Source organism: Rhinichthys klamathensis, unplaced genomic scaffold (assembly GCF_029890125.1).
Source record: "Rhinichthys klamathensis goyatoka isolate OS25496 unplaced genomic scaffold, OSU_Roscu_1.1 h1tg000281l_1, whole genome shotgun sequence".
Lineage (NCBI taxonomy): Eukaryota > Metazoa > Chordata > Actinopteri > Cypriniformes > Leuciscidae > Rhinichthys > Rhinichthys klamathensis.
Window position 1 is genome coordinate 8,510,465 of NW_026606800.1, and position 23,015 is coordinate 8,533,479.

The window sequence follows — 23,015 nt, forward strand, 5'->3', positions numbered from 1 at the left end:
GTGTAGTATATCGCGGGTCGTATTTAGGGAGTGACGTTTGGCTGGTAAAAGCGATGGCTGAGATAAGATCCAAAGAATTCCAGTGGCAGCAGGGGAGGGACACGCGCTGCAACAAAGAAACACGCCAATCAGATTTACATAGGCTACATGTTCTCTGCTTAATTTACTACTAGCCTACTAATAATAAAGAGTCAGGAATATCAAGCGTGTGATTTTCAACCATATACTGTAAAAAACACGGACCGTACACGGAAGGGTTTTCCCCCCTGAACCGGAGCGGGAGAAACACTTTGCTTCCTGAACGCGTGGGTCTAACCTTTGATTTCATATGCTGGCAGTAGCACGCGGAACGCCACTGTCATTTAGGATCCTAGGAAAGGACACACGACAACTGTATTCAATATATTTATGCAATGTATGAAGTCTTTGGGTAAAGAACTCATTCATCCAGAACCGGTGAGCTTTCATAAAGCGTCGCGTTGAGGTACGGCAGGTACTGACAAGTTTGATTCGGACGTTTGAAGTCCGCAATCTGATGTTTACCGGGACCTTCATTACACTGAACTGCCGCAATGTCGACCGGAGCAGGAACGAGACTAGAAACTCGGGTGAGAAAACTGGAGTCAATCATCAAGGACCAACGATCAGCGTTGAATTTGGAGAGTTTGCTGGTAAGGTTATAGAATAATGGGATGCTATACAAAAGCAAATGTTTTTTTTTTGTTCACATTGTAACTAACATCATCTAGGACATGGGAGGTTTTGCTGTTCTGGAAGTAACATGACTTTGCTTTTACAAACTGTGATATTAATCTTAATTTGGTCATATTCTGATTCTACAAACACAATTTGATTGCCATAACATATACTGTTGTTTATAAAAATATATATAAAATGAGACTGCTGCTGACATTTGGATCATGTAAACACCATATTTAGAATAATTATTCACAGGCCCCAGTGCAGGTTGTTGAAATCACGTCAGTTGAATAATAAATATTAATTAATAATATTAATTCTGGTAAATACAGTAAAAAAAGAGAAGATTTTGAAGAACAACACTTTTGCAGTGAGAAGGAAAGTTTTTTTATTTTTTTATTTTTATTAGAATTTTACAAACATTATAAGAAATATCTTGGCCTACATTTTTCTCATGACATTTTTGTCAATAATAACGAGTTGATTCAATTCAATCCAAAATGACTAAAATGTACAGTAATAGCAAGAGCTGGTATTTCCAGAATGCAATTGCATGTTCGTTCAGAATATGATGATTACATGTGCACAAGAATTTTTAAAAGAGCTGTGGAGCAGAATCTTAATTTTAGAATAAAGACTTTACCAGAATATCAAGCTTAATTAGTGCATATGTAAATCAACAGAGATGCTCTAAATGTAGAGATATCTTAATCATGTGATTCTGCTGTCACAAAATGAGGGGGTACCAGATGGTTGGAATCAGGTCTATACGTAAAACAGATGAATACAACCACATGGAAACACCAAATATACAATTGTTGGTATTTAAATTACAAATATGGGCTACATTGGCAATTGCAAATAATGTTTATAAAAGTTTACTTGTATTTTGTTTATTATTACAAAATATTACAAAACAATGTTAATATTCTATATTCTATAATATACCACCCAGCAAGATATTGAAGAGACTGGAAAGCTCTTCATACACGTATAGGTTGTACAACACAAAACAAAAGTGCACTACATGTTGAGGGTGTAAACAAATGAGTGGATGTTTGTCCCAGAGGATTGTGATAATGTTCCTGTGTCTTATCTCTGATCAGTATGTTATCAACACACCCACAGTGATGTTGCTGTCTTTTGATGATAATATTTTCTCCAAAATACAGCAGCTAAAGTGTCAGACTTCACTTGTTTTCAATTATACACACATATCATTAGAGAGCAGGAAGAAACTTTACGAAGTGTGAAGACACCATGCATGTGTAATCAATAACTGGGTTAGGGTGAAATGTGAGGACTTGTCGAGCAAGCTTTACAGGGTGAGAATGACTAGAATGTGTGCTCCTATTGTCAATTCCCATCAAAGAGTGCATTCTCTCACCTTATTACCCAACATTCTCCTCTGCAGAAGAAAACCCTCATTCCAGACAAGCACTGCATTTTTGAGCAAGACTGAAAGTTGGCACGCCCTGCTTTCACTGGATGATTCGTTACAGTGCAGAACTATCAAAATCTTACAGTGCATTTATTACAAGGAAGCCGTTTTAAAAAGCCCCCTGTTATTGGACACGTCATCTCACTGAAGCACATTAGTTCAGTGCCATCATCAGTACCTAAAACCTTTTGTTGACTAATGCTGCATCCACACCACTAGGTGTCAGTATGAGTTCAAGACAACTTACTGTATCAGCCAGTGTGAGTGCAAACTAATTCAAATTATTAATGAAAATAAACTTGGCACTCATACATGCATACATATTTATACACACACAAACCCTTTTAAATCTCTGGTTAGGTAGTGTTCTATGCTGTTTTATTAATGGAAAATGATAGCTATCTTTGAACAAGCACTGGAGGGATTGGGTGTATTTTTGGTGTGTGTGTGTGTGCGCATCATACTCTGGCTATGGGAGGCCCAGGGAAAGACCTAACTAACTCCCAGCTGGTTCGTTCTTCAGCACGTTTACTTAAATACATTCACTCACCACCTCATCTGCTTATTATATCCTATCTTCCATCCCATGCCCTTCCAAGTCATGGTTGTCAGACAAAGCAGCTCCATTTTAGTTTATGATATCAACATCACTAACTCATTCTGACGCTGAAGTCATTTAGCACTGTGTTCTAGTTTCATTGTAATATTTGTGATGCAACTGAACTATGGGCACTTTTTTTTATAATGACTAATGATCTAAATTGGATACAGACTCATTGTCCTGCTGTGCTGCTACCAGGGGAAATGTCATACAGGAAGCTGAGGTCACATCCTTCTATTGAGGAGAGAGATAGCTGGGTCCAGCTTCCGTTGAGTGTGTTTGCACTTTTGAACACTGTATTGTGGACTGACTCTTGGTACAGGGAAAACAGGATTCTGTCATTGTTAATTGTGCAGTGTGTGTTTTTGGTTTGTATGAGTGTGCTGATTTTTGTTACGGAAGCAGAATTCATGTAATACATAATTCATGTAATAATGTTTTCAAGGTATATAACGTACACTACCGTTCAAAGGTTTGGGGTCGGTAAGATTTTTTTAATGTGTTTTTGAAAAAAGTCTCTTGCGCTTACCAAGGCAGCAATAATAATTATTGAATAATTAATATATAATTAATATAAATATTTAATTATATGCAATTAAATAATAAATGTCTTTACTCTCACTTTTGATCAATTTAATGTATCCTAGCTAAATAAAAGAATTAATTTCTTTCACAAAATAAAGTCTTACTGACCCCAGACTTTGAAAGCTTGTGTATGTACATGGTGAACGAATGTAAGATGCAGTGATATAACGCAGTTCCGTCGACTGGCCTGAAACTCTCTCACATTAGCCCCGTACGATTGAACTGTTCTTTCTGTTGAGCCCTGGATTATCTGTTTTTCTTTTTCCAGCTGCAGCAATACACCCTTATTAACCTTTTATGTTGGGCCGCCAACTTGTTTATGATGTTGGCTCGAGCAAATGGAAGTGTTTGGGTGGGGAATGTTTGGGGGATGGGGGTTTGTGTGTCTTTGTATTTTTAGCTCTGCAGTGTCATTTTGTGTGTTTGGAGGGGTATGTAAGGTCATTTCCAGGATCCTTCACATCATTCACATCATTAATTTTCTAAAGTAATTTATAAGAATACAGTTACTTAATTCTAACTGTAAAGGTGGCTATACAGGCCTAACATTTTTGGATTTCTATCCAACGATAAATGACACAACAGTACTGTCTGTCAGAGTGAGCTTAGTTCAGGGATTAAAGGAGAGTAATGAACTCCCTCTGAAGAGTGTATTTTTAGCTCTGTGAATAAAGAGGAAAGCCCATAGTAGCAACAGAAATTGGTGTGTATATGAGTTAAATAAGAACTATATCCTAAGTGTTTGTTTATTTATTTATTATTCTCTTTCCTCTTGTCTTCTGCAGGATTCAGTAACTGCCCTGGCCCTTGATCTTAACCATCCCGCACTGAGAAAGAACAAAAACATAGATGCCTTCTTAAACAGATGTAAGTCTCTTTAATTATTAATTTATTTTTATATATAAAAAAATTAACTTATTGCTTAATATTTTTTCTGGCATATTTTTTTTATAGATCAGCCTGTGTATCTGTATATATATATTGGTATAGCAATACATGGATATATCAATACATATCCAAACGCTACTGACAGTCTTGTTAACACGTAATTTTCTTTCATTTGTATTTAGTTATTTTGAGTAAATATTGTATAAAATTAGTTCTTTAATTGTTTTTTAGTTCACTTAATTTCAGAAAGCAATATGCATCATTATTACAGTGTGTATATATATATATATATATATATATATATATATATATATATATATATATAATAGCATATATTAGTATGTATAGTATATATTATATTACAAGTAAAATAATATATGAACTTTTATCAGCCTCCTTTGGCCACTGTGCTTTCTACCATTAAAAAACAATCTATTAAATTCACTAGTCAAGCAGAATCAGACACTATAATTTTATCAATTTTATTTGACCCCTGGAAATTAGTTTAAGAGAAATTGTTTTCTTAAAAGTATTGTTTGCCTAAAAGTATATTATAAAATTATATTATAAAACTATCAGGAATAAATTTTTTCTATTTTAAATTTAATTGATAAATGAAACCATTTTAATTAAATAATTGGGGATTTATTATTTTTTTGACCCTGGTATAATGTTTTTTATAATTAAATGATAAACATCATTCATATAATATGTGTTGTCTAATATCTCTAGATGAAAAGGCTGTGTGCTGCCTTAGGGAACTACAGGTGAAGCTGGATGATTTCGAAAGAGTCAAACTGATTGGCCGTGGAGCTTTTGGCGCAGTGCAGCTGGTTAGTGAATGTGTTTCAGAAAGTTGTGTGGGTGTGTGTTTATGTGAGAGTCTGCCCCTGTTATCTGCTGTTTGTTTTCAGGCATAGCCTTGTCTGTCTGTGTGTATGTTAATGCCTGTTAGGCTTGTACGCACATGTTCTGCCTGATCCTACTTACCTACAACAACACAGAGCATGTATGCTTTTGTGTCCTTGGCATAGGCACAAGCTATTTTATTCTTTTAGGAAGCTGATAGTCAGTCTTTATAAATATTTATCAATGATAGAGCATTATGTGGCGCTTATACATGCATTGTAAAAATTAAGTGTTCAGTTACACATCACAGTGAGATACATAAAAGACTTTTAGAAATATGTGTTAAACAGCATATTGCAGAATGCACGTTGCTTCAAGGGTTTATATAAATGTTTGTTGATAATGAACATATGTGCCTGTAGGTACGACACAAGGCTTCTCAACAAGTGTATGCCATGAAGCAGCTCAGCAAGTTTGAGATGGTCAAGCGCTCTGACTCTGCCTTCTTCTGGGAGGAGCGTGACATCATGGCATTCTCCAAGAGTCCTTGGATAGTTCAGGTGGGATTCAAATTTTTTGTATTGTGTAATTGAGGATGGTTAGTTTGGTTGTTTAATATCTTTATCTGATAACTCAACAAACTGAAAAACGATAGTGGATACCATGAGTGCTAAGTACTAAGTAAATAATCACCTCTAGGGATGCCAAAATTACCAGCACTTCACTAAGTTCATAATAAACTGCAAAAATGTAAAGCAAGACTTAGTGCTATCTGACTGACAGGTGGCTGTTTTTGAATGCTTGCCCCTCAGAGGATGCACCTGTGTATGTTGTAGTCCTATAAAGATGGTCAGTTATGTCCTAATATAAATAGGCAAGAGAAACGTAAGAAACTAAGAAAGATAAATTTAAGATCTGTTCATTAGACTTTGAAGCCTTACAGAATGGCTGCTGTTATGTTAATATGCTGGTAATATTAATAAACAAAATGTGTTCTGTATTATGGACTGTTTATCAAGAATTGATACTTGAAGACTACATGCCCCTCTTTTTATTTAATTTTATATTTATAATATTTATTTTATCATGTATATATTGAAATATTTATTTAAATGTAGTTAATATTAATATTAAAATATATTATTCCCAATTGTGATTACTTATTATATTATTATTAACAAAATTATTATTAAATAAAGGACTGTGTTCAGTAGCTTATTAGTGACTATTTAATATCACTGTTGTATATATTTCACAATTGGTACCAACTTTTGTTGGTATTATGACACCTCTGTTCACCTCACTCTTTCTGTCCACATAGCTGTGCTGTGCTTTCCAAGATGAGAAGTACCTCTATTTGGTGATGGAGTTCATGCCCGGTGGAGACCTGGTGACTCTGACCAGTAACTATGACATCCCAGAGGAGTGGGCTCGGTTCTACACAGCAGAAGTGGTGCTGGCACTAGACGCTATTCATTCTCTGGGCTTTATCCACAGAGACATTAAACCAGACAACATGCTGCTGGACCGTAACGGACACCTTAAACTCGCTGACTTTGGAACATGCATGAAGATGGACTCGGTGTGTCCTGGCTTGTGATAAGTGTATCTGATGTGTGTTTATGTAATTGAGTGTGCAGGAGAGAGAAAGAGAGGGTCTACGTTTCAAATTGTGCAGTATGCAGGATTGTAGTGTGCATTGACAATTTTAAGACAAAGCTGTTCAGGAAACCTGTTTAAAAAGATCTTGCAATTACTTTGCAGAAATCCCCCCATGCTCTTAGAATTATGTCAGTGCTGCCATCTTGTGGAGAGATCATATAGTGCAGCCTGAATTATAATAACATTGTCAGTAGATTAGCAGTGCTGGGGAGTAACTATTTATATGTAATCTGGATTTTGTAATCAGATTCCAAAAATTAAATGCTTGTAATTAGATTATACTAATAATCAGACTACAGTTACTTTTTATTGATTACATGATTCATGAATCTCAAAATTGTAGCATAGCAAAACCTTTTCTATTTATTGATTCTCCATTTTTCTTTTTCATCTTTTTAAAAATTACTTTTAGGGAATTGCACACACATACCAGTCACTAGTTGCGTGGCTATTATTACATGGTAATTTGAGAGGCCACAGCATTTGACTACTGGATTTTCAGATAATATTCACTTCTATGGCATTTTCTCAAATTTGCAACACTGCATATCTAATCAACTTCCGACAAACACATTTTAATTATTGTTTGAATTATAAAATAAGTAGTTTGGGAATCTTTGGTGTAATATTTAATGCACTCGTTGTTGATTACAAAAATGTAATATTTTCTTTCTTTCTGTATTTTTATATTAATATGATACAAGATATCATATTCAAATCGATGTGAAAAACAACTTTTGTCAAAAGTAGGCAGATTATATTACCTAAAAGGTGTAATGTAATCGATTCTGTAATTTGTATTTAGTAACAGAATACAATTTGTAAGCAATCTTCCCAGCACTGTTTATAAGGTGCTTTTAAAGCGGAAATGTATATATATCTTTTGAAATACTTATTATATTTCAGCTTAATATGCACAGACAACACAGAAACTTTATCTTAACCAATCTATATAATGTAATTATTATATATGTATCTGTATGTGTGTTTAGACTGGTATGGTCCGCTGTGACACTGCTGTCGGGACTCCTGATTACATTTCACCAGAGGTTTTGATGTCACAAGGAGGGACGGGTTACTATGGCCGCGAGTGTGACTGGTGGTCTGTTGGCGTTTTCATTTATGAGCTGCTAGTGGGTGAGTAGCACCAACTTCATCTGTATCTTCCTGTCTCCTGTAATCTCATCTCACTATTCTTACCATCCTACATATTCATTCTTCTGTTGATTTGGGCAGGTGACACACCATTTTATGCTGAGTCCCTAGTGGGAACCTATGGAAAGATCATGGATCATAAAAACCGCTTAACTTTCCCAGATGATATGGAATTGTCAAAGGAAGCCAAGGACCTCATCTGTGCCTTTCTGACTGACAGGTGAGAGATAAGGTTTGGATGGAGTCACCTTTATTAAACATTAGTCCCTTATTATCCTTAGCTTTAATGTCAAAAAAAGCATGTAAAAATATGAATTCATTTCTAGAGCTTGGATGATTTTGATCATGATAAATACATTGTGAACATCAGTAATATGAATAAAAACTTTATATTCAATTTAAAATAGGGCTGAACTTTATCGCAAAATGGAAAATAATGACTTAACCATGATGCTTTGTAATTAATACAATTTTTATTGCCATATGAAATCTTACCGTGGGGTACGTCTTTTTTATTGTTGAAGAAATTAATACTCGGCAAGGACACCTTAAAAGTGACAACAAAGACATTTATAATTTTGCTAAAGATTTTTATTTAAAATAAATTATGTTTTTTTTTACTTTTTATTCATCAGAATCCTGAGGGAATAAATGTATCACAGTTTCCACAAAAATATTAAGCAGCATAACTGTTTTCAACATTGATAATAATAATAAATGTTTCTTGAGCAGCTAATCAGCATATTAGAATGACTTCTGAAGGATCATGTGACACTGAAGACTAGAGTAAAGATGCTGAGAACTCAGCTCTGCCATCACAGGAATAAATTACATTTTAAAATATATATAAAAAAAATAGAGAACAGTTCATTTAAACTGTAATAATATTTCACAATATTATAAACATTTTTACTATATTTTTGATCAAATAAATGCAGCCTTGAAGAGCAAAATATATATATTTGTATGTTTGTATAGTTTGGTGTTTGTATCTTATATATATATATATATATATATATATATATATATATATATATATATATAATAAGAACCTTACAAACACCAAACTTTAAAATATATAAAATAAAATCAACTCAAGTCTTTTTTTAAAGATGATATAACGGTCTACCTTTTCATTTTGTGCATTTAAGAGCAACTTCATGTCTTCATCTTTATACCTGGTCACTCTTTCAGCCTGACAACTTCAAACTGTTTTCCTATAACTACATTTTTCCTCTTTCTTTCTCCTCCCTCTCACATGCGCACACATATGAGCATTCCTGATCAAATATCCAGAGAGGGGCTTTATGATTTCTTCTCCTTGTGTTCATGTAAAGCACAACACACACCCCTCCCTTTGCATTCTGGGCTGCAGGAATGTCCCACATGTAGCAGTCCAAACTGCTGCACCCCTTTGAATCCAGATGCAAGGAAAGGGAGGGGAATGACTGTTCCTTATTTTTGGATGTTGCAGTTTGTGTCGCTTTCGTTCCTCATCTCATCCATGCTCTGCCATTTCCCATCAGCCAGTCGCTGTTGGATGTTCCAGTCTCACACACACACCACTTAGCGGATTAGTGATTGTGGTTGTGGTTCTCGGTTTGGTTTGCTGACCAGTGTTTTGATATGTTCAGGGAGGTGAGGCTTGGCCGGACTGGAGTGGATGAAATAAAATGTCACCCCTTCTTCAAGAACGATCAGTGGACCTTCGACACCATACGAGACAGTAAGCCTCTGAGTGTGAGTGTGGCTGATCTGTGATCATAACTTAAGTTACATTTATTCATTAAAATGACAACTAATCACTATTTATGACTGAGTCAGTATTACTTACTATAACGTGTGCTGGTTGATAAAAATCAAAGAAATCTAGAATATACTCTGGTCTTGGATTGGTTATTTCATTTGTGAGTGAGGAGTTTTGAACTGAGTCAATCATACAGTATCTGTTCAAATTATAGATATGTGATTTTGAGTTTTTTTTTAATTTCTTGAAATTCCTCCTTGAAATTTTTTTTTCTCCACACACATGCAAACATTCACCTCACACCCTCATGTTATCCATCTGGTGAAAAGGAAAGTAATTTCAGTCATGCATACCAGTGTTGAGTAAGTTATTTAAAAAAAAGTAATTAATTACTTCTTCAACAGTGTAATTAGATTACTCTACTAATTACTAAAGCCCGCATTGCATTAATTATTCTTGAACTGACCAAAGTATTTAAAGGGAGAAAGCTACATTAACAACAAACATTTTAACATTAGATGTTACATTTTTATGTTAAATCCACTACTGTTTTATATAGAATTGTTCTATAGTCTCAGTATTTATAATTACATCAGAAGTAACTGTAATTAAATTACAGAAAAATTAAGAGTAATCCTTTTTTCAAAGGAAAACTAATTCAATTACAGTAATTAATGACTTAGTAATGCATTACATGTAACGTTTGCTCCTGTCGGGGGGCGGGGCATGGTGCTCGTATTGGGTTGGTTTTAGTAAGGGTGGAACCCAGCATGTGGCCCGTACGCAGTTACTAATGAGAGAAGAGCCTCAAAACCACAGAGTTAAACTCGTTTTTTCCTCTTCTCTCTGTCCCTTGCTCCTGTGATGCCCAAACGCACACATTTCCTTTCTATCTAGCTTACTCTCTGCCTACACAGTAGTCTGTTATTAATGCAAGGAGCATTCTGGGAATCTGAGCAACTGCATCCATATATAATCTGCATGGTGCGGTATTGCCATATGGCAACATATACTTTTCTTGCTTTTCGGAATAAAATACAACAAATTGTGTTGTTGGAAAGAAACCAATTATATTTTCACTCCATTCAAAGAAGGCACATTCTGACATGCTTTTTTATCTTCTTCTTATCTTGTAAAGTAAATTGAGAAAATATGAGTGTTTCCATTGTGGTACTGAGAAAGGCTACTCTGTACTACAATGGAATTACTGTAATTCATTCAGCCTCATCCCCATTAGATGTTTGACACATGTTCTCTCAGCGTGCTCAGTGTGTTCGCTCCAGAACCAGGGAGTGTTTTGGATGTGTAAGTGAGCGTGAGTGTGTGTATGCACAGTAGGTAGTGAGTAAGCACCGGCCAGCTTGGCAAATCATACGTGCCACTCCTCCCTTCAGTACAGTGTCTGCTTTGTGTGCTACACACACTGAGCCTTTCACTGTGAGACTCACTCACTCGCTCACACACTCAAACTCAAACAGGAGACACTATTTTTGCTCAAATCTTTTACAATATTCCCTCACACACTCCAAACCCCCCCCCCCCCCCCTCCCTGTTTCTCTCTGTCTCTCAGCCATGGCTCCAGTGGTGCCGGAGCTGAGGAGCGATATTGACACCAGTAACTTTGATGATGATATAAAGGATGATCCTGGAGGAACCGAGACCTTCCCCCCTCCCCGTGCCTTTGCAGGAAATCAGCTACCGTTTGTGGGCTTTACCTATTTCAGGGAGGACCAGTAAGTGTGAAAATGTGTGCATTTTGTGTTTGTTTGTGACAAGATGGATTCTTAAAAAAAAAAAAAATTATATTACATAATTTGTTTGTTGCATACTATAGTCATGTAAAATAACCAATGCTTGTGGAAAAAGGATTCAGAGTCCCAAAAGGGTTCCCACTCTTTTTGGCCAATGAATTTCCATGACTTTTCCTGCTATTTCTGATTACTGAATAAAGATTTTAGAGATTTGCTCTTACAAGGAACAGTTTCTAGCCTGTGAATTATTTTTGAGCTGAGCATAACTAGAAAGTAATATATTCAGCATAAACAATTCTGATTATGCCAGGCCTGGATTGGATATAATTTTTTTTTAAAAGAGTGTCTGTGACTGTGAAAAAATGTTTTCCATTTAAAAAATCTGAATAAAAAAAAATGACCATATACTGTAAAAAGAGATAAATAAATGACATAGATGGGGAAATCTGTGACAGAAAGAATTTAATCCCACATTTTAAACACTGTAGCGCTGTTTGAATTTTACACAGGTATCTTGTTCTCGCTCACTCACAGATGAACACTAAAAAGCTGTAAAACGAGCTCCTGTTATGGATTGATAGAGACAGGATGTACAGTATTTTTGCATGGTTATGGTAGCCGTGAATGAGTGCTGCATTTGTTCCATCACAATTCCCTCCTTTTTCCCTTATCCTTTCACTGTTTCCTCCCTGGCTCTCTCAGTTTCTCCAGTGTGGCTGAGTGAAGCCACATGGGCCGCTGGCAGAGATGAGGAGATTGAAAAGTTGCTTTGAAATTTTTTACATTTTCTTTCTTTAATTTCCTCTCTCTTTCTTATTCTTCTGACTTAGTCTTTTTCATCTTGAATTGATTTATGAAACCTTAAAGTGTGTTGCTGCAGACTGTGCAGAGTAAACAAGGACGACGGTAGCTGGTGATGAGTGGAACATTTTCCATAACACTAACTCTCTCTCTTTTTCAGGTTGCTAACCCCAAAAAATAAGTGTTCAGATGAGGACTCAAGTGCTAATAATCTCATTGAGGATCATGGTTTAAACCATGCAGAGGTGCATATATATATTTTTAATTTTACTTTTAAATAATATTTTTATATGAATAATTTATGTTAAATGATAGCCACTATAATCTTTTTGTTTAATGTTGTCAATGAAGGGGTACTTGAGCCTTACCTATAGAGCTGTGTGGCACAAAATTAGCACTTAGATTACTAAAATAGCTCATGTGACTTATTCTGCAGCAGAATTTACCACAACCATTTTGTTTGGTGCCGTAACTCAACATAATTGGAGTGTTTCTCCACATTCTTTAGAAAAGTGCTGCTTTTAATAGAAATGAAAACAACAACTTTGCATCAGATGTTTGTTGATTCTTCGAATGTGTTTTTTGCATGTCTCTAGTCCAGTGACCTGCAGAAGAAGCTGAAAAAGTTGGATGAAAAAGTCAAACATGAGATGCAAGCAAAGGAGGAACTGGAAAATAAATGCCGGTACAAATACTCGTAAACATGATGTGGAAATGTAAAATGTTGAAATTCATATTTTTTGCATTAACAATTTAAATGGGAATTTGAATTCTCTCTCTCTCTCTCTCGCTCTCTATATATGTGTGTGTGTGTATATATATATATATATATATATACACACACACACACACACACACACAGAGTATACTATATATATATATATATATATATATATATATATGTTGTAATTGTTGTATAGTGAATAATGAATGTTTAAATTCCTCAGAGATCCAGATTTCTGTTATTTGCGTCACATATGGCAAAATCAAAACATTCTTTATCTTCACCTACAACAGATGTAAACTATGTTGTATCTCAACAGGACGGCAAATCAACGACTGGAGAAGTTGTCCAAAGAGCTCGAAGAAGAAGTAAGACACATCTTTAAATTACATTCACCCAACAAAGGCACTTGTTTCGAAACCATTCAGAAACAAAGTGCATCTTTCTACAAGTTCCTCTAACTGTTTGTTTCTTGTCGTAGGTGAATGCGAGACAAATGGTAGAAGACTCTCTGAGGGCACTGGAGAGAGAGAAAGCTTTACTAAAGCACCAGCGTTCTGAAAGTATAAGAAAGGCCGGCCAAGAAACAGACAGAAAGCGTCTTCTTGAGAATGAGGGTGAGAACAGCAGACAGAAACACACCCCATTGACCCTCAACATTGACAATGAATGCTGATTCATTTGAACAGTGACTACACTGAGTATTTACTAGGAGTGGGAAAAAAATCTATTCACCGATGGAATAATAATGGATCAATCTACAAAGAAATCATGACTATACATACTTTTTAACTGGTGCATCTTTAACCTTCTTAAACTACAACATTACTGAATATGGTGCTTCAGCTTCTCTGCCGCTTTTGCATGTTTAATATTGACGCTCATTCTTGATTCACTGAAGCACTGGTCCAAAGTTTCTACACAATTTGCTCAGTACTAACCTCTGACATTCACCCATCTAGAAACTATTAGTTCTGCTTTGCTGATGTTATGATGCTAACATATTTGACATTTCTCTCTCCTGCAGTGGGCAGCCTGAGAGATCAGCTAGCCGAACTGAAGAAGAAGAACCAGAACTCTCATCTCTCCGCTGAGAAGAATATTCACCTGGAGAGACAGGTTGGTCTCTTTCGTCAAAACTTTACCAAACCTTTAACCTCAGAACAATAACTACTATTTAACAAATAGCCAAAGGCAAGGACATTTAAAAAAGTTTAAACATTAAGAAAACAGCAAAAAATGTCTATAAGAAAAATAAAATAGTAAACCTACTGAGGTTTGTGCTTGATGCTAACGCATCAGTACGTATCACAGTTTCCACAAAAATATTAAGCAGAACTGTTTTTTGAGCACCAGATTAGCATATTATAATGATTTCTGAAGGATCATGTGACGCTGAAGACTGGAGTAATGGCTGCTGAAAATTCAGCTTTGCCATCACCGGAATAAATGACCTGTAAAATATATAAAAATAAAAATAGAAAAAGTAAATTTCGCAATATTACTGTTTTTAATTGATCAAATAAATTCAGCCTTGTTGAGCATGCGATTTCTTTCAAATTCCCAAACATTTTTGAAAAGTAGTGTAAATTAGATTTTATAGATGTTCAGCATTATGGAATAAAAGGGATTCTGATAGTAAATTAATTTGTCCTTAGTTGGAGGAGGTGAATGCTAAGCTTCAGGCTGAGGTGGAGGAGTCTGAGAGGCTGAAGAAGGCCCAGGGCGAGGTGTTGAGACAGTCCCAGCAGCTGGAGGTCTCTCTCAGGGAGCTCCAGGAGCGTCTGGCCCAGCTGGAGAGCGGCAGGCTGGGTCTGGAACAGGAGAAACTGAGTCTGCAAACCTCACTGCAGGAGGAGAAGCGAGAGAGAAGCCTTGGCTCAGAGACCATCAATGAACTACAGGGTGGGTGCATGTGTGTCTGTGCCGGTTTGTGTTCGTCAGACAGAAGTAGCTGTGAATCAACATCTACGAAGCTGCCTAGAAGGAGATTGCGTTACATTCTAGGGATCACACTTGTGTGCCGGTCTATGTGAGCGAGTGAAAGCTGATTTTATGTTTGAGCGTGTAGTGGTCAGCTCATGCTGAAAGACACACTGGACTCTTGTCTGCTGGGCAGTGTTGTTGTGTTGGGGTGGAGCTGCTCGCAGCGAATGTAAACATCAGTAGTGTGTTATTTTAAGGTCAGAGGCAGGTAGCTGATATTATGTCACTAGACAGGGAAAAATGGGCAAACAAGAAATATCTCTTATTTTCTGTCATATTTTCAATTCTGTCTATTAAATTTAAAAGATTTGTTTCAGCAGGCTCTTTAATGTCCCGGTATTGTTACGTGGTTTAAATAAACAGATTTCAATTAAGGAAGGTCACTTTATAACTTTTGACCATGCCTTTATTTATTTTTGCTGCTTTTCAGATGCCTTTTACATTTAGATTTCATTGATTTTTACCCCAGACCAAGACTTCTTAAATCTTCTTAATCTTAAAATATGAAAATTATATACTGTAATCACATATCTATCTAAAAAAATTGTGAAATAAACAAATCATTAACCACACAATATATATTCTGTGAAAATAATTCATATCTGTTTTTATTTTTACTCAAATTCTGATTGTCCCTCAGTCTTTTCCACCATGACCAATGAAGTTTTATCAAAAATTAGTTTAGGATTATGTTTGATATAAAATATGAGGTTTGATATGTGAAGAAAACAATGCAAAATTACTTCTAAGTTTGATCAGACATATTGATCAGAGTAATTTCTGATCGATATGTAATTTTGTTAAAGTATTAATTTTAAAAATAATAATATATTTTAGTATTATTGTCAAAATATTTAATTAATTTTTTCCATTTTTATTCTGATAATGTTTAAAATATCATTCCCATCACCATCATTTCCGCAAAACAAACAAACTGTGATGGACATTTTTAGTTTAAAGGTCCCGTTCTTCATGTTTTTTTCAAGCTTTGAATGTGTTTACAGTGTGCAATATAACATGTGTTCATGTTTCGCGTGTAAAAAAACACACTATTTTTCACACAATTTACTTATCTGTATACCGTTGTTTTCACTGTCCAAAAAACGGCCTGATGACTTCCTTGTTCTATGAAGTCCCTCCTTCAGAAATACGTAACGAGTTCTGATTGTGCCAGCGGTTCCTGTGTTATGATTCGACAGCAGCTTATCGCACGTTGCCCGGAAACGTCACGCCAAACAAAGGTGAATTGACTCCGGCATGAAAATAACAGCGTCTCGACGACATGGTGACAAACACACTCTACAAACAAAACTCTTCCTCTTCTCCGTGGGAGCGCAACAAGACCACGCGCCCCTTTTTTTGTGTATTACTGTGGGCGGAGATTAGTCAAAAAACTGTTCTAGTTACGTCATTAAAAAAGGAAGTAGAGGGATGTAGTCCAAACCGGCCGTTCGCTGTAGGCTTTGAAAGGGGACTTCTGTTAAATAAAATATCTCGCTAGGCATTGAACTTTGAGTTTTATAATTTTACCGGTATTATTTATGCTCTTACAGCAACATTATTACACACTAACTAAAGTTTGAAAAATGGAATCGCGAAGAACAGGACCTTTAATAGAGTAAATAAACTAGACAATTATAAGAGATTTTATTTTCTAAAGGTCCACTCTCAGGCCCAAAAGTGTCCATAGTTGAAGAAACCGCCCATTTATGGTTTTATGGTTTCAGGTTTAACATTAATGTTAACCTGAATTCCTGACCTTTGACTTTAACTTCAGTCTTCTGTTATATGCATTTCTATCTTTCTTTCATTCTCAGGTCATGTCTCCGGACTGGAGGACGAGTTAAAACACATAAAGAGTTCTCTATCAAAGGCTGAAGTAGAGAAAAGACAGTTACAGGAGGATCTTACTGGCCTGGAAAAGGTGCTTGTGTGTTTTAGCGAGTGATTGAATGATTTACATTTCAGCACATGATGTTGGTGTGGTTATGTGTATTTTTGTGAAACCCCATTAATGTTGTCCTTTCACCCACAGGAGAAGAACAAGCAAGAGATCGATCACTCCTTTAAACTCAAAGCAGTTCAACAGAGTCTGGAGCAGGAGGAGGCGGAGCATAAAGCCACTAAAGCCAGATTGGCTGACAACAACAAAGTCAACCAATCTATCGAGGAGGCCAAGTCTGAGAGCCTGAAAGGTAAAATTAGACAGTAGCCTCTAATTTAAAAACTCTTAAAATGTGTATATCTGTTCAGATTTTCTCTACAAATGTTTAAAAATTTTGTTTAGGGGAGCACAGTTTAGATTGTGGGAAAACAAATTCTGGTTACCTTAGTACTACTTCCCTGAAGGTATTTGAGACATAATTTGGACTCACAACAAAATACAAAATAAGGCTTGACTTGGACATTAGAAACTTTCTCGTCAAGATTTACTTGATTCTTCTAGACTTGCCTTGCATTTCTGATCTCTGTCGAAAATATCTTTTCTGCATTCTGTTCTAGATGAGTAAATCTTTCTGAAGTCTGTAGTACAAGTACAAGGAGTTTGGTGGTGATGTGTGTGTTTTTGTGACAGTTATGGAACATAAGCTGCTGGAAGAACGATCTGCAAAGCAACAGTTGGAAAACAGACTGATGCAGCTGGAGAAGGAAAACTCAGGATTAGACTGTGATTACAAACAAGCCAAACACGAGCTTCAGGAGCTCCGCTCACTCAAAGAAAAACTCACTGAGGAGGTATACCTGTCTGTCTGTTTTTCTTGCTTGGCTGTAGCTGTCTGTCTGCCTGATGATTTTAATTATATCAAACTTACTGCTCTGGAATGTTAAGTAGTGTCTTCTGTCCATATTTTCAGCACTATTTTACATAATTTTAAATAAAAAAATATATACAGTTTTTTAAGTATTAAACACAATTAAAAATTACATTTGTGCATCACATAGTTCATGGGAAGTCCAAGATATTTGATTGAATCCTGTGTGTGTGGTTGTGTGTGTGTTTCAGGTGGAGGTGCTAAGTGTGCGTGTGCATCAGGAGACCCAGAGGAAGACTCTGTGTCAGAATGATCTCAAAGTGCAGAGGGAGGAGATCAGCACCCTACGCTCCTCGGAGAAACAGCTCAAACAGGAACTCAATCATCTGCTGGAGCTCAAACTCAGCCTGGAAAAACTAAATCAGGAACTGCGCAGGTGAGTGACTTAGTGATCCACAGTTTTTCAATGCTGATACTCGTGTTTCCGCAAAGTTCCAATAGAGTTGCGTGTTAATGCACATTCACACCTATAACAATAAATATATTAGCATCTACACCATGATAACATTCTTTTTATTTTATGTCATAGCTGCTGCTCAAGTTCTTTTAAGTCGGGTGGTTTCTAATTGTCTGTCAGTCTTTTTTTCATTCATCAGCTGGAAACAAAATCGTTCTGAAAGTGATTCCAATGATATCGTTCATCTGTGTTATCATTATAGTTGTTGTGTGGATGTCCCTATTCTAATAGAATTAGAATGATTATTATAAATGTATAGTTATATTTATCATTATAGTTATCGTTCTTTGTCTGAACAGGCCTTTAGCCTGTTTGCTGAACTTACAAAGCGATACACTAATAAGCGTAATTCATAGTACACACAAATATTATTCACTGAGGATCAGCATGCTATAAAAGGTCTCTTTTCTCTGTGTCCAACCAGGGAGAGAGAAGAAGCTGACATACAGTTGAAAGAGCTGAAGGACCAGTTGGAGGCAGAGCAGTACTTCACAGTATGTCTGCCAGCTTTATCATGTTTTGCCTGTGAATATGTGGAGGAATGCATTTGGATTGGTTTGTGTATCTGTGTGCTCATATTTGTTTTTAAATGAAACATTTTTCCTTGATTCCAGAAACTGTATAAAACTCAGATTCGAGAGCTGAAAGAGGAGAATGATGAAAAGGCTAAACTCTACAAAGATGCTCAGCAGAGACTAGAGGATCTGCTGGAAGAGAGGTGTGTGTGTGTATTTGCTATTAAAAAAGGATGTCGGGACATATCAAAGGGCTTATCCTTTTTTTTTAAAGGTGAAACCATATCAATTAGAGCAACTTTCGTTCAATACAAACTGTTTTGTGTGTGTTTATATAGGGACTCGTTAGCAACGCAGCTAGAGGCGAGCCTTACGAAGGCAGATTCTGAACAGTTGGCGCGCTCCATCGCTGAGGAGCAGTACTCAGACCTGGAGAAAGAAAAGATCATGAAGGAGCTGGAGATCAAAGATATGATTGCCAGACATCGGCAGGAACTCTGCGAAAAGGACAATACCATCAGCTCGGTGAGAATACAAGAGAGTATAAGAATGGATATATGTGTGTTTTTGTGTGTGCATGTGTCCACACAACATAAACATGAATTCATTTTAATTTAATCTTCTACATAATATAAGCTGGAGGAATCAAACCGCACACTCACTGCGGATGTGGCCAACCTGGCTAGTGAGAAAGAGGAGCTCAACAATAAGCTCAAACACCTACAGCAAAGTGAGTATGTTGCAGAAGTTAATATAAAGAATGGATTGATGTTATAATGTCCATATATGTTGATATATGTGCTTTAACAGTTATAAATGCATATACACAGAGCTGGAGATTGTCAAAGAAGAAGAGAAACAGATGAAATCTTTGACACTGTCCCTAGAGAAGCAAATACAGTCTGAGAAAACCCTCAAGATTCAGGTGTGTTTTGGAGAAACATCTAACTTAAGGTTTATTGAATTTTAATCAAGGGTTTGTAACTATACATGTTACTCCATTATTTTCATAGTTTAAAATAGGAGTTACTAGCATGTCTCAGGTAAATTATAGCATCAGATGTCTGTATTGTAGGCTATAAACAAGCTGGCAGAGGTTATGAAGAAAACTGATGTCAGGCCACAGCAAGGTAACAACAGTGACATCCGCAGGAAGGAGAAGGAGAACAGACAGCTCCAGCTGCAGCTCCGCACAGAGAAAGAAAAACTCAACACCACCATCTTCAAATACCAGAAAGAAATGAATGAAATGCAGGCTGTAAGTGACATTAAATATAAATGCAAAAGAAACGTAACCACTAGAAAACCTATTCAGTGGTCTACGTACTATACTTATACAAAGCACAGAAGAAGTGTTGTTCTGTTTGCAGACGATAGCAGAGGAGTCTCAGGTCCGACTGGAGATGCAGATGGCCCTGGACAGTAAAGACAGTGATATTGAGCGTCTGCGCTGTCAGATCACTTCTCTGAGCATCCATTCTTTGGACACCACCAGCATCAGTAGCACGGGAAACGACCTGGAGGGTGAAGATGCTTATCCAGGTAACTATCCAGGTTACGTCCCGTCAAGCACAGGACTGCCTAATGTGTTTATTATCATTCATGTGCCATAATTGGTGCTATGGTGAGCTTAAGCCCCAAATGCTTTTAGTAAAGCCCTGAATAGTAATTTTTGTCACCATGTAATCCATTTAGAACCATAAAATATATTCTGTTATTACAAACCAGACCATATAAATGTATAATTATAGTATATAATGACTCAAAACGTAACTGTTTTTTTAGGAGCACCCACTGTAACTTCAAAACAAACACCCGGCAAATCAATTGTCATTTATTTATTCATCCTTTCATTTCGGGCTCTGTTCTGGGCAAGAATGGCTAGGCTGCATGGATAAGAGCAGGGAGAGCAGCAATAACCCCCCTTAGGGTTAACCGAACAGAACCAACATGAATGTATTGCAGGGTATTGCAGCATGGAGGGTAATTAGATCACAAAAAATAGTCATTTATTTATCTATTTATACATTCATTCATTTAATTCATTAACTTTATTTAAGCTTATTTGAATGTTTTAAGGCTGTTCCTATACAAATTTACAGAGGAATTGAATTAACTTTATTTACTTCAAAAAAAACTTCAAAACACCTGGCGAATCAATCACAAAAGATTATCATCTATCTTATCTATCTATCTATCTATCTATCTATCTATCTATCTATCTATCTATCTATCTATCTATCTATCTATCTTATCTATCTATCTATCTATCTATCTATCTATCTATCTATCTTATCTATCTTATCTATCTATCTATCTATCTATCTATCTATCTATCTATCTATCTATCTTATCTATCTTATCTATCTTATCTATCTATCCATCCATCCATCCATCCATCCATCCATCCATCCATCCATCCATCCATCCATCCATCCATCCATCCATCCATCCATCCATCCATCCATCCATCCATCCATCCATCCATCCATCCATCCATCCATCCATCCATCCATCCATCCATCCATCCATCCATCCATCCATCCATCCATCCATCCATCCATCCATCCATCCATCCATCCATCCATCCATCCATCCATCCATCCATCCATCCATCCATCCATCCATCCATCCATCCATCCATCCATCCATCCATCCATCCATCCATCCATCCATCCATCCATCCATCCATCCATCCATCCATCCATCCATCCATCCATCCATCCATCCATCGTTTGTCCCCATACAAATTAACACAGGTCTGGTTTCATATCCACAAATATCCACTGAACCTAGAACACATAACATAATCAATACACAACTCCTACTTGGTTTTCTTATTTTTCCTGTTTTCCTTTTCACCCTGTTTCACTTCTAAATGTATGCATCCTTTTGCTTCTTTATCTCATTCTTCTTTCATTCCTTCCCACTCGCCGGTGTAGTGCGCATTACACACTCACAGACCTCGGAGTCTATGTCCTTTATGTACCAACGGAGCTCCAAGTCAGTGTGTATTGATACCCGGCCATGCCGGATCGCTTCTTGCTTCCCCTCCGACTCAGAGGAAGAGGAGGATGAGGAAGACGAGTGGAGGCAAAGGCCTGCCCTGACATATGAGAAGCCTATTGAGCAAGAGACTGCAGGTGACCCTGCATGGAAACAAATTAGCATGCAAACTGCCCCTTGCTCTCGTTCACTTTTATGCAGTGTGGAGTTTGAATACTAAATGCCTATACAGCATTCAAATGAGTCTATGATGCCAAAAAATGCTGACTTGGTTGGCAGCTCACTAGGTCAGTGATTTCCAACCAGGCAATATTTCTCTTTTGCTTTATTTAACCTATAACCTAGAATTGCTTTGTTCAACCTATATAAAATGACTTAAAAATGATTAGGTATGTCAAAAAATGCAAATACTTAGCAATATTTATTTATTGAGAGATATTTAAAGAGGACCAGTGTGTAATGTTGCCGTTTAAACATGAAAAAGGTCTACAAAGTTACTCCAAAGGGAGTTATTCTCTATATCAGAAAAGACTGTTCCTGAACTCCCTGAAAAGCCTCAATTGTAGTCTTGAGTTTTCTTCTGGGAACGAACATGTCACAATATTCCTCATTTAAATAATTCCGACCCAAGGCATACAAAATAAAAGGGGCAAGGCCTGGTTGACACGTTAGTAGTGTGTTGAAATTTGCTGTTATATAAGGGGCGTGGCCAGTCACAACACACTGGTCCAGCCGATCAATTAGAGCACTTTGTGCTTTTCGGAAGAAGGGGCTTCATTGAGGCTGGAACTAAATAGAGCGTTAATGACAGGCTGCAAATTAAAAGAGCTTGCTGTAAAATGTGTGAAAAATAATGTGTTTTTTTAACAATTAAACATTATTACTTATTCTAGTAGACCCCACAAAACAAATTTAAGTCTTTGAAAAAGGGCATAATAGGTCTTACTATAAGGTTAGGAAAAGGGTTTAGTTTGGCGTTAGCATAATTTACTGTTATTTCTACAGTAAGAACATGTAACATATATAACAAGAACACTGTAAAATAGTGTTACCAAAAATAATTTAGATATTAAGTTGAGTTAATTGTGTAGATGACGCTCGTAGCAGAATATATCCTCTCTACAACAGTTCTGTTTTGATGATGATGATGATGAAGCCCCTAATGGGGCTGTTGGAGTATTCAAAGCCGCGTTTCCACCGAAATTACCCAGAACAATTTGTCCCAGGAACTTTTTTTCCCCCAGACCTGTTGCTTTCTGCGTTCCCACCCCGGTCTAAAGTACCGTGAAGATTAGGCAAAATAGTCCGGTGACGTAGGACTGCACGCAACGCAAC

At 36.6% G+C, this 23,015-nt stretch overlaps 1 protein-coding gene across 4 annotated transcripts in view; it reads left to right on the forward strand.

Moving 5' to 3' along the window:
* Positions 1 to 200: 200 nt before the first annotated feature.
* Positions 201 to 23,015, forward strand: part of rock2b (rho-associated, coiled-coil containing protein kinase 2b) — a 41,122-nt gene continuing 18,307 nt past the window's right edge. For 2 of the 4 annotated variants that reach the window (XM_056269139.1, XM_056269138.1), the window contains exons 1-27: positions 201 to 671; positions 4,112 to 4,193; positions 4,947 to 5,047; positions 5,486 to 5,623; positions 6,385 to 6,645; positions 7,718 to 7,862; positions 7,962 to 8,100; positions 9,515 to 9,606; positions 11,198 to 11,360; positions 12,340 to 12,424; positions 12,776 to 12,864; positions 13,223 to 13,271; positions 13,385 to 13,520; positions 13,931 to 14,022; positions 14,562 to 14,808; positions 16,707 to 16,813; positions 16,925 to 17,084; positions 17,465 to 17,625; positions 17,894 to 18,078; positions 18,584 to 18,653; positions 18,774 to 18,877; positions 19,013 to 19,199; positions 19,311 to 19,404; positions 19,505 to 19,599; positions 19,750 to 19,932; positions 20,045 to 20,216; positions 21,617 to 21,817. In XM_056269139.1, coding sequence (XP_056125114.1) covers positions 573 to 671; positions 4,112 to 4,193; positions 4,947 to 5,047; positions 5,486 to 5,623; positions 6,385 to 6,645; positions 7,718 to 7,862; positions 7,962 to 8,100; positions 9,515 to 9,606; positions 11,198 to 11,360; positions 12,340 to 12,424; positions 12,776 to 12,864; positions 13,223 to 13,271; positions 13,385 to 13,520; positions 13,931 to 14,022; positions 14,562 to 14,808; positions 16,707 to 16,813; positions 16,925 to 17,084; positions 17,465 to 17,625; positions 17,894 to 18,078; positions 18,584 to 18,653; positions 18,774 to 18,877; positions 19,013 to 19,199; positions 19,311 to 19,404; positions 19,505 to 19,599; positions 19,750 to 19,932; positions 20,045 to 20,216; positions 21,617 to 21,817 — 3,637 coding nt within the window. In that variant the 5' untranslated portion in view covers positions 201 to 572. The remainder of the gene's footprint in view (positions 672 to 4,111; positions 4,194 to 4,946; positions 5,048 to 5,485; positions 5,624 to 6,384; positions 6,646 to 7,717; positions 7,863 to 7,961; positions 8,101 to 9,514; positions 9,607 to 11,197; positions 11,361 to 12,339; positions 12,425 to 12,775; positions 12,865 to 13,222; positions 13,272 to 13,384; positions 13,521 to 13,930; positions 14,023 to 14,561; positions 14,809 to 16,706; positions 16,814 to 16,924; positions 17,085 to 17,464; positions 17,626 to 17,893; positions 18,079 to 18,583; positions 18,654 to 18,773; positions 18,878 to 19,012; positions 19,200 to 19,310; positions 19,405 to 19,504; positions 19,600 to 19,749; positions 19,933 to 20,044; positions 20,217 to 21,616; positions 21,818 to 23,015) is intronic. The other 2 variants (XM_056269140.1, XM_056269141.1) reach the window with 2 other exon arrangements.